Here is a 13,718-nt window from a genome sequence, read left to right as displayed (position 1 = left end):
ACAGCTCCAGAGGTTATACCACCTAGCACAGCTCCAGAGGTTATACCACCTATCACAGCTCCAGAGGTTATACCACCTCTCACAGCTCCAGAGGTTATACCACCTAGCACAGCTCCAGAGGTTATACCACCTAGCACAGCTCCAGAGGTTATACCACCTCGCACAGCTCCAGAGGTTATACCACCTCGCACAGCTCCAGAGGTTATACCACCTAGCACAGCTCCAGAGGTTATACCACCTAGCACAGCTCCAGAGGTTATGCCACCTAGCACAGCTCCAGAGGTTATACCACCTAGCACAGCTCCAGAGGTTATACCACCTCGCACAGCTCCAGAGGTTATACCACCTAGCACAGCTCCAGAGGTTATACCACCTCGCACAGCTCCAGAGGTTATACCACCTAGCACAGCTCCAGAGGTTATACCACCTAGCACAGCTCCAGAGGTTATACCACCTCGCACAGCTCCAGAGGTTATACCACCTAGCACAGCTCCAGAGGTTATGCCACCTCGCACAGCTCCAGAGGTTATGCCACCTCGCACAGCTCCAGAGGTTATACCACCTAGCACAGCTCCAGAGGTTATACCACCTTGCACAGCTCCAGAGGTTATACCACCTCGCACAGCTCCAGAGGTTATGCCACCTCGCACAGCTCCAGAGGTTATACCACCTCGCACAGCTCCAGAGGTTATACCACCTTGCACAGCTCCAGAGGTTATACCACCTCGCACAGCTCCAGAGGTTATGCCAAGGCTCTTAGATGCTGTGATCAGCCTCGCACAGCTCCAGAGGTTATACCAGGGCTCTTAGATGCTGTGATCAGCCTCGCACAGCTCCAGAGGTTATGCCAGGGCTCTTAGATGCTGTGGTCAGCCTCGCACAGCTCCAGAGGTTATACCAGGGCTCTTAGACGCTGTGGTCAGCCTCGCACAGCTCCAGAGGTTATACCAGGGCTCTTAGACGCTGTGGTCAGCCTCGCACAGCTCCAGAGGTTATACCAGGGCTCTTAGACGCTGTGGTCAGCCTCGCACAGCTCCAGAGGTTATACCAGGGCTCTTAGACGCTGTGGTCAGCCTCGCACAGCTCCAGAGGTTATACCAGGGCTCTTAGACGCTGTGGTCAGCCTCGCACAGCTCCAGAGGTTATACCAGGGCTCTTAGACGCTGTGGTCAGCCTCGCACAGCTCCAGAGGTTATACCAGGGCTCTTAGACGCTGTGGTCAGCCTCGCACAGCTCCAGAGGTTATACCAGGGCTCTTAGACGCTGTGATCAGCCTCGCACAGCTCCAGAGGTTATACCAGGGCTCTTAGACGCTGTGGTCAGCCTCGCACAGCTCCAGAGGTTTATACCAGCGCTGTGGTCTGCACGCCACTGTGAGAACACCTTGGTTTGACAGCCTCACTTTGATGGCGGAGAGCACAAGAACGGCAGCTGTGTTATGAAGTGCACCCAAAACTAACACATCGACACTAAACATTCCTCAAGGGCTGATCATACAGTCATGGGCCTTTTCTGGTGTTTTGCAGCTTTGCATGAACATACTTGAATTGGCTTATAAAATGCTCGATAGCTTTCTGTGAAGTATTGAGGTGGGGACAACGCTTTACTGGGGAAGAATTAACACGGCAACAAAACTTTAACTTTTTTTTATTCGTTTACCAAACTACAATATGTAAATATATGTAAATATGTTATAGTATTACCCCATACTTCTAAAATGTACACTGTATGGGTTTTCCTAGATTTGACCTCAGGCACGTGGCTCTTTGGTGTCCGGCAGTAGAGGGAATCCACTTGCCATGGTACTGCTTCTCCATATTATATAGAATGACATGAGTATGCTAGAACAAAAAAAAATTCTGAAAACTATTTTATTAAACATATTTGCAAAAATACCTAATAAACTTTTTAAAAATTTTATTTTAGGGGGGTGCAGGGGGGTTTCTGCAGGAAGCAAAATCACTGTTGAGTGATGATCGTGTTGAGATTAAGCCCCGCAGTTTGAGAGTTGGAGTTACTTCTATCTTGGAGGTAAAGCTGCTTCCAAAACGCAGAATCTGGTGCACAGTTCTGATTGTGTATCGTCTCGTTCAGTCTGACACGCTGTCACAGTGAACACGGGCCTCAGCTATGTTGGAGCGCTTGTCTGACCATGATAGACATATAGCAAACTGCTTTTTCTTTTTACAATTATAGCAAATCAAATTTTTAAAGATCAACTTCAAATTCATAGTTCATTAGTCATTGTTATATCGGTGGTTAAATTAAACAGAAAATTAACTGATTACAAAGATGCCCAGAGTAATGCACAGACCAGAACAAAAGGCAATAGGTGTCAACATAAACCTGTTCAGAGATATTTCAATACGTTGTTTTTCTCGAAACAGAGCAGGCTTAGGTGAAAACCCTTTGCTCTGTGAGTAGCTTCAAGGAGTTGTGTTCTAACCTCAGCAGAGGGCAAGACGGAAGGCACTCGCGATCACTGCATTCTAACCAGTTGCACTGCAAACATCGAAGGCAGACAAGAACATGAACACATTTGCAGGTGAGTACCAGTATCCTAACACTTAAACAGCCCAAAGCAAGTTAAATTCTCTTCTCAGCTGGATACGACACCGTAATACTTCATTTGGGCAACTTTAATAAAATATATAATATAAATATAAAATAATAAATGTAAGCCTATTTGTGTTTTCTTTCCATGTATGCTTATGTGTTGAGAACTGTGGGAAACATTTGATAATCCAGAATTGACTGTCTAAATGAAGGTTTTTTTTGCTGACAGTCTTTGGTCCTGTGCTGCTAATGTGGTCCTTCCACTTTAAGGTAAAACCATTCACACCAGACTAAAAAGCCACTCTTGTACACAAACTCATAGTTTCATTAGTGCCTCAACACATTTTAATCACGTCATCCCCATCTTATGCTTTAAAGTGGAAGCAGGGCTGGTATATAACCACTCTAAATTTAGCTCAGTCTCAAACACATGGATGTGTTAACCTTGTTTTAATCCTCACTTCATATGCTTAATCCATTCAATTGCACCTCAACGTTTTAATTTTACGAAGCGAGAGCTCAGAGAGGCTCCTTCATGCTGTCATTTTACTAACAACTAGAGCTTCAGGTCAGTTTGTTGACTGTTCTTGCATCCAGGAGCACAACACAGTCAGATTAGCACAGATTATCAGTCAGCAGTAACCCCCCTATCATCTTGTAGTGGTGGTCTTTGAAAGTATTGGCGACCTTCAGCATCTTGGTATGAAATCACCAGGATAAAGAACAGGAAAAATGTGTCAAAGTTGTCAACATGGCAGGGAAGAATTTTTCAGTAGCAGGGAAAGCACAGAGTCGTTCTGAGATGGATAAGCTTTTCTTCAGGCAGAAAGTCCAGCTAAGAGACTCCTCAACCTAAAGTCTGCAATCACTAGCAGTGGACTATACATTTAGATGACACTTTTATCCAAAGCAACTTATAATTATGAGAGAATATGGTTTGAGTAATTTAGGGTTAAGGGCTTGCTCAGGGGCCCCACAGTAGCAATTTGGCAGTAGTGGGGCTCAAACTACTTTTTTAGTAAAAACAATATATTCATTTTGGACAGGGTTTTTTTTGTTGTTGTTGTTGGTGCTGTTGTTTTGCCTTTTGATATTTGAGTGAATCTGTTATTTACCTTTTTCCAGACAAGCTGGTCCAACGTGACAACAGAATATGATCCACCTGACTATTCTCCTGTGTCTGTTGATTACGGGTTATTTGATGTTCAATGTGACAAGCTCTCCAACCGAAACTTCCGATCCTGGTTCCTACCCATGGTCTACAGCATCACCTTCTTCCTGGCCATGGTGGGGAACTTCCTGGTCATCCTCACCTACGCGTATTTCAACCGTATCAAGACGATGACGGACATCTTCTTGCTGAACCTGGCTGTGGCTGACCTGCTGTTCGCCCTTTCGCTGCCCTTCTGGGTCGCCAGCTTCTTTGCCACCTGGCAGATGGGCCTGATCTTGTGCAAGGCCATGCACACCATCTACAAGGTCAGTTTCTTCAGCGGCATGCTCCTGCTCACCTGCATCAGCGTGGACAGGTTCTTCTCCATCACCAAAGCCGTGGCGGCGCACCGCTACCGCTCCAGCGCCGTCTGCTACGGGCACGTGTCCTCCGTGGTGGTCTGGGCGATGGCTACGTTGTTCTCGCTGCCCGAGATCATCTACTCCCACATCAACGGCAACCAGACATGCGTAGCGTACAGCAGCGGACAGGAGCACCTCCGCGTCTCCGTGCAGGTGAGCCAGATGGTGCTGGGCTTCGCGCTCCCCGCCCTGGTCATGGTCTTCTGCTACAGCTGCATCTTTAGGACGCTGATGCAGGCCAGGAGTTTTGAGCGCAACAAGGCCCTCAAGGTCATCTTCGCTGTGGTGGTGGTCTTTGTGGCCAGCCAGCTGCCGTACAATGTGGTGATGGGCCTCAGTACGCCGAGCACCACCAACTGTGAGTACGACAACAGCCTCCTGTACGCCATGGATGTGAGCCGCAGCTTGGCCTTCCTGCGCTGCTGTGTCAATCCGTTCCTGTACGCCTTCGTCGGCGTCAAGTTCCGCCGCGACCTATTGAAGCTGATGAAAGACTTGGGTTGCATAAGCAAAACATGCATCGTCTACTCGCGCGGCAAGAGGAGGTCCTCCACCGGCCTAGACACTGACACCACTTCTTTCTCCCCGTGAACCCGGGGTTGGCGTCACGGAAGGGCCGTCTGGCGCACTGCGCTTTGCTGTTGTGGGTGATTTCTCTGCAGTTAATATTACACATTAGACCCACTGCCATGCCTCGTATTTTGTTCCACCGTTCTATCTGTTATAATATTAGATATGATAACAGGGAGAACCTCAGCTATTGTCTGCAGACACGTGTGTCATCAATGAACTATGATCTGAAATGTACATAACTGACATCCCATTTGTGCTTTTTACAAAATTGAATAAAATTCAATACATGAAATACATACTGCTAGCTTTGCGCTCATCCGAAGTTGGCTTGTGGCGAGATCACACATCATGCACCGGGCAGCAGGGCAGGGCAGCTCATGGAGTGCAGGGTGGATGCACCCTATCACACTTCTCACCTGTGCAGTTGTTTGGATGCAGCATGCATAGATGTGAAGATAAAAGATACAGTACGGGTCTTTTGCAGTGTTTATATTTTACTTAATCCCAGTATTACCTTTATATCTTAATCCCAACAAAACACACACACACACACACACACACACACACACACACACATACAGTACTAGTCAAAAGTTTAGACATATCTATTCTGTTATATTTACTATTTTCTACATTTTAAAAACAGGGGTATCAGAATAATGTGATTATGTTATGTTAATCAAATATTGACCATCTTAGATTTTAGATTCCTCACTGTCATGCCTGTACTTTGATGACAGTTTTGTGGCAGCTTTGCCGTAGTTTTGAAGACTTTCTCATATGCAGGGCACATGGACGGTGGGGAATGAAAGTTTTGAAAGAAAAATATTTACTGAGGGTGCAACTAAAATAGCACGTGTTTGTCTGTGTGTGGGTGGGTGTGTGTGTGTGTGTGTGTGTGTGTGTGTGTGTGTGTGTGTGTGTGTGTGTGTGTGTTTGGAAATTAAGTGATATATAGGCTAACACCTTTCTCTAATTATATTTGTCTTAGAAATAAACTTAAGCATAATCCATTAGATGAAAATGTCTTTATTACAAATAAAAACACAGTCAGTCAGGTGTGTCCAGACTTTTGACTTGTATTGCATATATACATATGTAAATGTGTGTGTATATGTCAGATAGATAGATAGATAGATAGATAGATAGATAGATAGATAGATAGATAGATAGATAGATAGATAGATAGATAGATAGATAGATAGATAGATAGATAGATAGATAGATAGATAGATAGATAGATAGATAGATAGATTAAAAGTTAAATAGATTAAAGTTAGATTGATAGATTAATAGATTAAAGGTTTAGTGTACTTTAGTAACACTACAATGATCTTAAAGTAGTGTAAAAGTTTGGTGTACTTTACTAACACACTACAATGATCTCAACCTTGAAATCAACTGAGTTGCTTTTGTTCTTCTGGTGCGTTTTGGTTTTTTTGCGCTAGCACGAACCAATATGAAGACTTGCCTTTAACAGAAAAGGAAGCAAACTGAATGCTGAAAAGGGCAACACAGAACCACGGAAAACTGCGATACAAAAGCACATAAAAAGAACTTACCCAGACCCAGAATTACACGGAATAAAGACTGCTTTACTGCAAACTGTTCAGGGGGCTGAAGAAAGCAACTTCACCTGAGATTAAAAAATGAAAAGAAACTGAAAACAACTTTTACACCAGCCAGAGAGGATTAGGGACAAAGAAATGTTCACAGAAGCCTCCAGCTTCATTAGCAAGTAAGTAAGTAAAGAAGATAAGGAACAGATTACAAGCCATGCCCCCCTGAAACAAAAATCTGCTAATGGAAACATACGACATCTGATTTGATAGGAAGGCTTAAAATTAAAAAAAGTTTTTAAAGAGGAAAGTACAGAAGATTCCAAGTGAGTAGCTGCAATACAATGTGTAGGTCACACAGCCCACCAAAATGACTCAGACCTGTTGAGGTTTGGACTCCACAAGACCTCTGAAGGTGTCCTGTGTTTCATGGCACCTATAGCAGATCCACGGATCAGACAATCCACAGATACTTGATGAGATTGAGATCCATGGAACCCGAAGACCAGATCAACAACTCTATTGTGTTTTCTTTACCATGGAAGGGGGCACTTGGTCTGCAACAGTGTTTAAGTAGGTGGTGCATGTCCAAGCAACATCTCCATGAATGCCAAGACCCGAGGTTTCCTAGAGCATAGCACTGCCTCCACAGTTTTCCCATAGTGCATCCTGGTACCATCTCTTCCTCAGGTAAGTGATGCGCGTCCACACCCAGCCGTCCACGCGGCTTAAAAGAAAACATGACCAGGCCACCTTCATCCATTGCTCTGTGGTCCAGTTCCAAAGGTCATGTTCTCGTGGTAGGCGCTTTTAGCGGTGGACAGCGCTCAGCAGGGACACTGTGATTGGTCTGCTGCTTCACAGCTCCATACACAGCTCGCCATGATGCTCGTCGTGTTCTGACACTTTCTGTCATAGTCAGCACAAACCTTTTCAGCCATTTGTGCTACAGTAGTACAACCCTCGCTCCCCACACATATCAGTGAGCCTTGACCTATGACCCTGTCAATAATTCACTGGTTGTTCATCTTTGGGCTACTTTTGCTAAGTACTAACCACTGCATACTGGGAACACCTCATCAGACCTGGAGTTTTGGAGATGCTCTGACCCAGTCGTCTGGCCATCACAGTTTGGTCCCTGTCAGATCTTTACACTTGCCCGTTTTCCCGGCTTCCAACACATCAACTTCCAGAACTGTTTGTGCTCTTGCTGCCTAATATATCCCAGCCCTCGATAAGTGCCACTGTAACGAGAAACTCAGTGTTATTCCCTTCATCTGTCACTGGTTTTAATGTTGTGGCTGTGGGGAATGTGAGGAGTATATAGTGCAGTATATTGTACTTCAAGATGTAAAGGTTGTGAAAATTGCATTGTAGCACACAAGGCTTCCAGGGAAACAGGATGTTTCAGACAGATAAAGAAGCTCTGTCCAAAATGTCCTGTTTCTCTAGAAACTTTGTCTACTATACTGCAATTATTAGTTGATATTAAATAGTAAATAGAAATAGTTCAAGGTGTGTACAGTTTTAAGGAGTAAAAGTAATTCTTTCACCAGTTATACAGGCTACGAAACCCAGGACAAGGTTTTACAAGAGATGTTGGCTGTCACTATTGTAGATAAATGTGAACAAAGATCATATGTATCTGTGTGTCGTTTCAGTAAGTGTTTTTCCATGTCCACTCACGACTTTCATTGGTGTGCGCGAATGTGAAAAAAGTTCATATATATGCGCATGTGATTTCACTACATAAAGAGAGTATTTTACCCTTGTCTGACTTTCACTGTTGTAATTAAATAAAGCTTATCTGTACGTGTGAGGTAAATTATTGATAATTCCCCACAGTGTGCCACAATATCCGTCAATTTATATGCAAATATGCAAAGGCTTTGCTTTCATAACTAAACTGTGGAAATCTTCTTTTATAGACACGTGATGTAATAGTAAAAATTTAATAAATCTGATCCCTTCGGATGTAGGCCTGCATAGTCAGCTGGCCTTTGTTGTTCTGTGCACACAGCATGCCATAAAACTGAAGTGAAAGGTGTTTTTTTTAAAGAAAGAAAGAATGAAATGGGGCAAAAACTCTTCATACCATACTTGAGTTTTACAATTTTCCACTAGAGGGAAGATTTGAAAAATATGCTCTCGTCCTGCGTTGTCCAGCGACTGAAGCGTTTAGAGATGTAATTCTAAACGTAGACAGCAGGTCGCTGTATGCCGTCACAAAATGTTCGACCTCTTACAGGAAACCTCAAACAACCTTAAACAGGCAGGGGCCTAGTGAAGATGATGAAAGATAAGATAGTGTGAGAGAAAGGACACTTTCTGTTTGATTGTTGCCGATATATACTATCACTTCCCCCCAGATTTGTTTATTTATTTATATTCTGAATGAATTTCGATATGAATTTGGCATACTCTGCATAAAATCCTATTTAAAAATGTTATTGTGTTTATCACAAACAATGCTATAAATCTCAATAGACAAAAAGAAAAATAAAACTTTTAAGCTGTTCTAAGCACTGAAAGAGCATGGCGGTTTCTGGCCAGAAAAAATAGCAGCCACTAAAATTGGAAGGATTTATAAATAGCCTACCACACAGGACATATGAGAACAGACAGCTTCACGCATCTTTTATGAGCTTTCACCCACATATGTAGATACAATCATAAATGCAATCATAAATTATTTACACTCTCTCCAGTAATGAGAGAACATGTTTACCTTTTAATTTTATTTATTTCTCTCTCTCTCTCTGTGTGTGTGTGTGTGTGTGTGTGTGTGTGTGTGTGTGTGTGTGTGTGTGTGTGTGTGTGTGAGAGAGAGAGAGAGAGAGAGAGAGAGAGAGAGAGAGAGAGAGAGAGAGAGAGAAAAATTAAAGGCATTTCATGAGTTGGGAAATCTATCTGGGCCATTTATTTACTGTATATCACTCTAATAGCATATGTTCTACTGATCAAGCAGTTCAGTTGTTGCATGCAGATGTAACGTGAGCTAACATACAAAATGACTGGCTGTCACCTGCTAATGCTAAAGGCCTGATTCACAATCACGCTTTAAATTAAGATTAAAATGTTTCAGTGTTCCATTTTACCACACCATCTGCCATTCCAAAGTTTACTCGCCCACTAGCAAAAGCTTGCCATGGGCATGTATCTGTCTCTGTGTGATTCATCATTTTCCATTATATTGTACACTGACAATGTTTCCTCTAGTCTTTTGGACATAATTATAAAGAGGGTGTATGCATAGACTGGCCCGGCATGTATAGACTGGCCCAGGCGTATGTAGCCTTGAAAAGCTTACTATAACATGGCTGTTTTTTCAGCATAGCTAACAGCTGAGTTCACTGTTTGGGATTTTAGTTTGTTCACTCCCATAAGTATTTAAATGGGATTATGGTAAATTGCCCCATTTATAAAGCAAAATTAAAAAACAACAGGGTTGGTGGTACATAGTTCTCCTTAAAGTCAAAACTTTCTCCTTAAAGTTAGAATATTATTAATAGTAATAATCAGTACCAAGCATGGGGCAGTTAGGGGGGGCATAAACCCGAATATTCCGATGCCAGATGATGTTTTAATCTCAGGGTGATTATAATAGTGCAATTTACTGTCATTTGCATGTTAAAAGTTCCGCTACAGGGCAGAGGCTTGAATCTTTGCCTCTGCCTCTGACACATTATACAATACACATGAGACTTTTAAATAGTAATAATAATGATGATGATGATGATGATGATGATGATGATGATGATGATGTTTATTTATACAACATATTTATTTAGACTTTTAAAAATGAGATTTACAAAGTGCTTTACAAAAGGGTACAAGAGGAATCAAATGAAATAAATTAAGACAAAACAGAAGATAAAATATAAGGCAAAGAACAACAGAAAATGAAATTGAAAAAATTAAAAATGACATTTTTTCTCTAGCCAAAATATTAATAAATAGGCATGGAATTCCAAAGCGGAGGAGCACAGTGAAAAAGTCACTTCACCTCTCTTTAGGTGGATAGTGTGGGCAGTGGTAGCTCAGGGGTTAAGGCGCTTGACTTGTAATCAGAAGGTTGCCAGTTCAAGTCCCACCACTGTGAAGTTGCCACTGTTGGGCCCCTGCGTAAGACCCTTAACCCTCAAGTTGTACTCACTCATAATTTTAAGTCACTTTGGATAAAAGTGTCAGCTAAATGTAAATGACTAGTATGTTACTGGTGGTGGGATGTTCTGAGAGCTCTCATGAAAACACATCTAATAATCAGTGCACTGAGCTGCAGGGAGGTGACACCATATGTCTGTTACAAAAGGTGCCTCTGTCATGTCACTATTAATGTTTACTAGTTGATCAAAGCAGGATTTGAATCTTTTAGGGCTACTGTTTAATGCATTTTCATGCTTTATTGGGGCTCATCCAAACGCACAGATGTTTACACACACTATTATTACCTTAATCTGCCACACACTTGTTATCCCTGTACAAGCACGGGGATCGCTTTCAATGCCACGTTTTCCCAACAAAACACAACTTTGGGGTGTTTAAGGAGTCATGATAATTGTTACAGCTTATTCAACCCTTGAAGGAGAAATCCAAATCACAGTACAAGAGTGGTACCCATAGTACACATGCAAAAGTGCCCTTACCAATATTCCATATTGAACATTCTATGAGTAAATGACAAAACACTTTTGCAAGGCGCTCTGGGTAAGCGCATGTGCCAAATGCTGTAAATGCAAAGGTAAATGTTAATGAGCATTGTGATAAAAAGAAGCACATTATCAGACCCGGGTTGACACTAGTCAAAATAGACTGGCTCATGAAGCAAGGGGCACTAGCTACTTATAGCTCAGGGGTTACTTATGAGCCACGCGTTATTCTATGGGTCTGCTGGCGCCCCCTTTTGGTGCAAAAGGACCACTGCGTTTGTGTCCCGGGTCACGAGCAACGTAACGTCGCTGCCAAATCTTCACATCGCACGTGAGCCACGTTTTCCACGACAGAACGGCCCCGTGGCGTGCGCGCTGACAGCAGCCACTACAAATAACTCAACCCTGACGATCCCTGCGCTTGCTGCACCGCGCAGGTCTGCAGACCGACGGCATTCACACCTGCACGTGGAATAATCGCGCTGCACTATGTGCGCGCGTGACGAGATGGCGCGTGCGGATGACGCGGTTTCCGATCGCCTCTAAGACGTAGTGACCTTCGCCGGCGTCCGTGCAGAGTCTCGCGGTGGGACGGGAAGGAAGACACGCTTTAAGGCTAACCGGCGTCGTCCTGCGGAAAAGGTGCGCTTTTAAACCTCGCTTTCTCGAAAGACACGACTTATTTTGCCCTAAAGGTACAAGGAATATGTTATGTAGCTGCATGTTAGGTACTTATGTGATACGCTTTTATATAGTAACGAATAACAGTTAAATTAGCTAAACTAGCTTAGCTAGCAAATAAGATAAGGTTGCGTGGCTTGCGTGGCATCTAGTCCTTCAGCATTATTCTAAAACGTTTCTTAATTGTGATAACTATTTTATTATGGCCATATGTGATTTTTATTTCTTCTAAGACGACGTGGCTGTTCTGGTCTTATCTAGCTAAGCCCACCCAGCTGCTCAGGGCCGGGGGGGTCGAGCTCTCGTCAAATTGTGGACGGTTACGGTTCCGTTAAGGTTTGATTTCTCCTCGATGGGATCTGTCAATTACGTTTAGCCTGATCTTTGTCTGGCGGACCTAATATCGTGTCGTTAACGTTACTCTCGTTCGTGTCTTTGGTGCAAAGTCGAGGATATTCCCACCCGACCTTGCTAGCCGGCGGTGCTGGTAGCCGCGATGGTGAGACGTGGGGTAAAGAGTTAGGGAAACTCTTCTTTTAAAATGCATCATTTATTATCCTTTACTCTACGAATGGGGTGGTTTTATGCTGGATTCATGCCCCTCATATTCAGAGAACAGGGGAAGCCGTGTTGTAAGCCTCTCCTGACTGTCTGTCTTTGTCCGACGTTCCATTTTCTACCGGCATTTTTGTTTCATTTTCCAGTTAGATGCGCGCTGGTCAGGAAATGCATGGCTATGTAACCTCGCGAATTAAGCTGGATACGGCGATGCGAAAGACGGATGCCACGTTCCCCTTAAACGACCTTAGTTTGTCCTTAAATTCACTTAAATGTGCTGCGGAGACGAGTGAACCCAGCATTAGCAGTCTGGGGAATGATACCCGCTCATCAAAGGGCCGGTCAACATAGTCCTGGTTAACCCTGTTTTTGTCGTGTAACCCTGCACTGTTGTGTTTTAGACAATATGGGTGATATTGAAAAGGGAAAGAAAGTCTTCATCCAGAAATGTGCCCAGTGTCATACAATCGACAAGGGGGGCAAGCACAAAGTCGGCCCCAACCTTTGGGGTCTGTTCGGCCGCAAGACGGGGCAGGCTGAAGGCTTCTCCTACACCGACGCCAATAAGACCAAAGGTAAGGAGTTCACACGGGGTCACACTGGGGGTGCAGGGGTTGCGAGCAGGATTGCCCTGTGAATTGGATCACTTAAAAATGAATGTTGTCCAATTGGGATGTGTTTACTCCTGACTTACCCCATCAGTTAAATGAGAAATCCCACATTTCTGTTTGTCCTTCAGGTCTATGACTCTTAACGGCCTCTGGTACATAGTTTGTGTCTGCTATATAAACATAATTCTCTGCACAGGTATCATTTGGAGTGAGGACACCCTGATGGAGTACTTGGAAAACCCCAAGAAATACATTCCTGGAACAAAAATGATCTTTGCTGGTATCAAGAAGAAGACCGAGCGTGCAGACCTTGTCGCGTATTTGAAATCAGCCACATCATAATACTACTAATAATAAGTTAAATAAGTTTAAATGTCAGTAGTCTCACTTTTTCTGTCTTTTAACAATACCTATTCACAGTTTACCAAATAATCTGAACTCTTTGTCCTAGGCCATGGCTTGTTTTTGATGCCTGCCTTTTTTAATAAGAAGGATTTTCAGTTTTGTCTGCCACTGAGCTGTCAGCACAGTCAGACTGAATGTTGTTGCGCTGGGTGCCAGGTCTTCCCTGTGACGGGGAAGGAACTATTCCCTGGTTTCACAAGAGCTGGATATTAAGTTATTGGACTGTACCTATCTGTAGCAGTAATGTGGACTGCATTGAGCTGAAGGTGTCTGTGCTTATTGGTAACCATAGTCAATAATGTATCGTATGAAACGGAACTGTGAATAAAAATTGAAAAGGGGACTTTTTTTTTTTTTCTTTGTCTCTTTGTCTGTCAGGCTCATTCTATGTTCCTATAACAGACTTCCTGAAAAGACCCAGGCTAAATCTATCCCAACCCAATTACTTTCAGTGACTTGGCCGAAGTGTTTACCTGATACATTACTTTCAATTCTTCCGGAAAGTTTAAAAGGGAGCATATATTGTTTTTGGTCTGAGATGTTGGTCCTGT

General features: G+C 43.3%; 2 protein-coding genes across 4 annotated transcripts; both read left to right on the top strand.

The window, feature by feature from the left end:
- Positions 1 to 1,930: 1,930 nt before the first annotated feature.
- On the top strand, positions 1,931 to 5,000 carry ccr7 (chemokine (C-C motif) receptor 7). 2 transcript variants are annotated; one of them, XM_027018711.3, is made up of 4 exons: positions 1,931 to 2,031; positions 2,452 to 2,545; positions 2,786 to 2,826; positions 3,682 to 5,000. In XM_027018711.3, exons 2-4 carry the CDS (start codon positions 2,530 to 2,532, stop codon positions 4,720 to 4,722), a joined length of 1,098 nt encoding a protein of 365 aa, XP_026874512.2. In that variant the 5' UTR covers positions 1,931 to 2,031; positions 2,452 to 2,529; the 3' UTR covers positions 4,723 to 5,000. The 2 variants fall into 2 exon arrangements, with proteins under 2 accessions (XP_026874512.2, XP_081566433.1); XM_081710307.1 differs by lacking the exon at positions 1,931 to 2,031 and having other exon boundaries at positions 2,463 to 2,545; positions 2,722 to 2,826.
- A 6,394-nt stretch (positions 5,001 to 11,394) lies between these two features.
- Positions 11,395 to 13,510, top strand: cycsb (cytochrome c, somatic b). Of its 2 annotated transcripts, none has more exons than XM_027018690.3 (3): positions 11,395 to 11,554; positions 12,553 to 12,726; positions 12,959 to 13,510. In XM_027018690.3, the coding sequence occupies exons 2-3, from the start codon at positions 12,558 to 12,560 to the stop codon at positions 13,102 to 13,104; spliced, it is 315 nt and encodes a 104-aa protein (XP_026874491.1). In that variant the 5' UTR covers positions 11,395 to 11,554; positions 12,553 to 12,557; the 3' UTR covers positions 13,105 to 13,510. The 2 variants fall into 2 exon arrangements, with proteins under 2 accessions (XP_026874491.1, XP_081566432.1); XM_081710306.1 differs by having other exon boundaries at positions 11,491 to 11,607.
- The last annotated feature ends 208 nt before the right edge of the window (positions 13,511 to 13,718 follow it).

This window comes from Electrophorus electricus, chromosome 3, assembly GCF_041902795.1.
Source record: "Electrophorus electricus isolate QZ-2024a chromosome 3, ASM4190279v1, whole genome shotgun sequence".
Classification (NCBI taxonomy): domain Eukaryota; kingdom Metazoa; phylum Chordata; class Actinopteri; order Gymnotiformes; family Gymnotidae; genus Electrophorus; species Electrophorus electricus.
The sequence above is the reverse complement of the archived record's forward strand: the minus strand, read 5'-3'. Positions and strand labels throughout refer to the sequence as shown.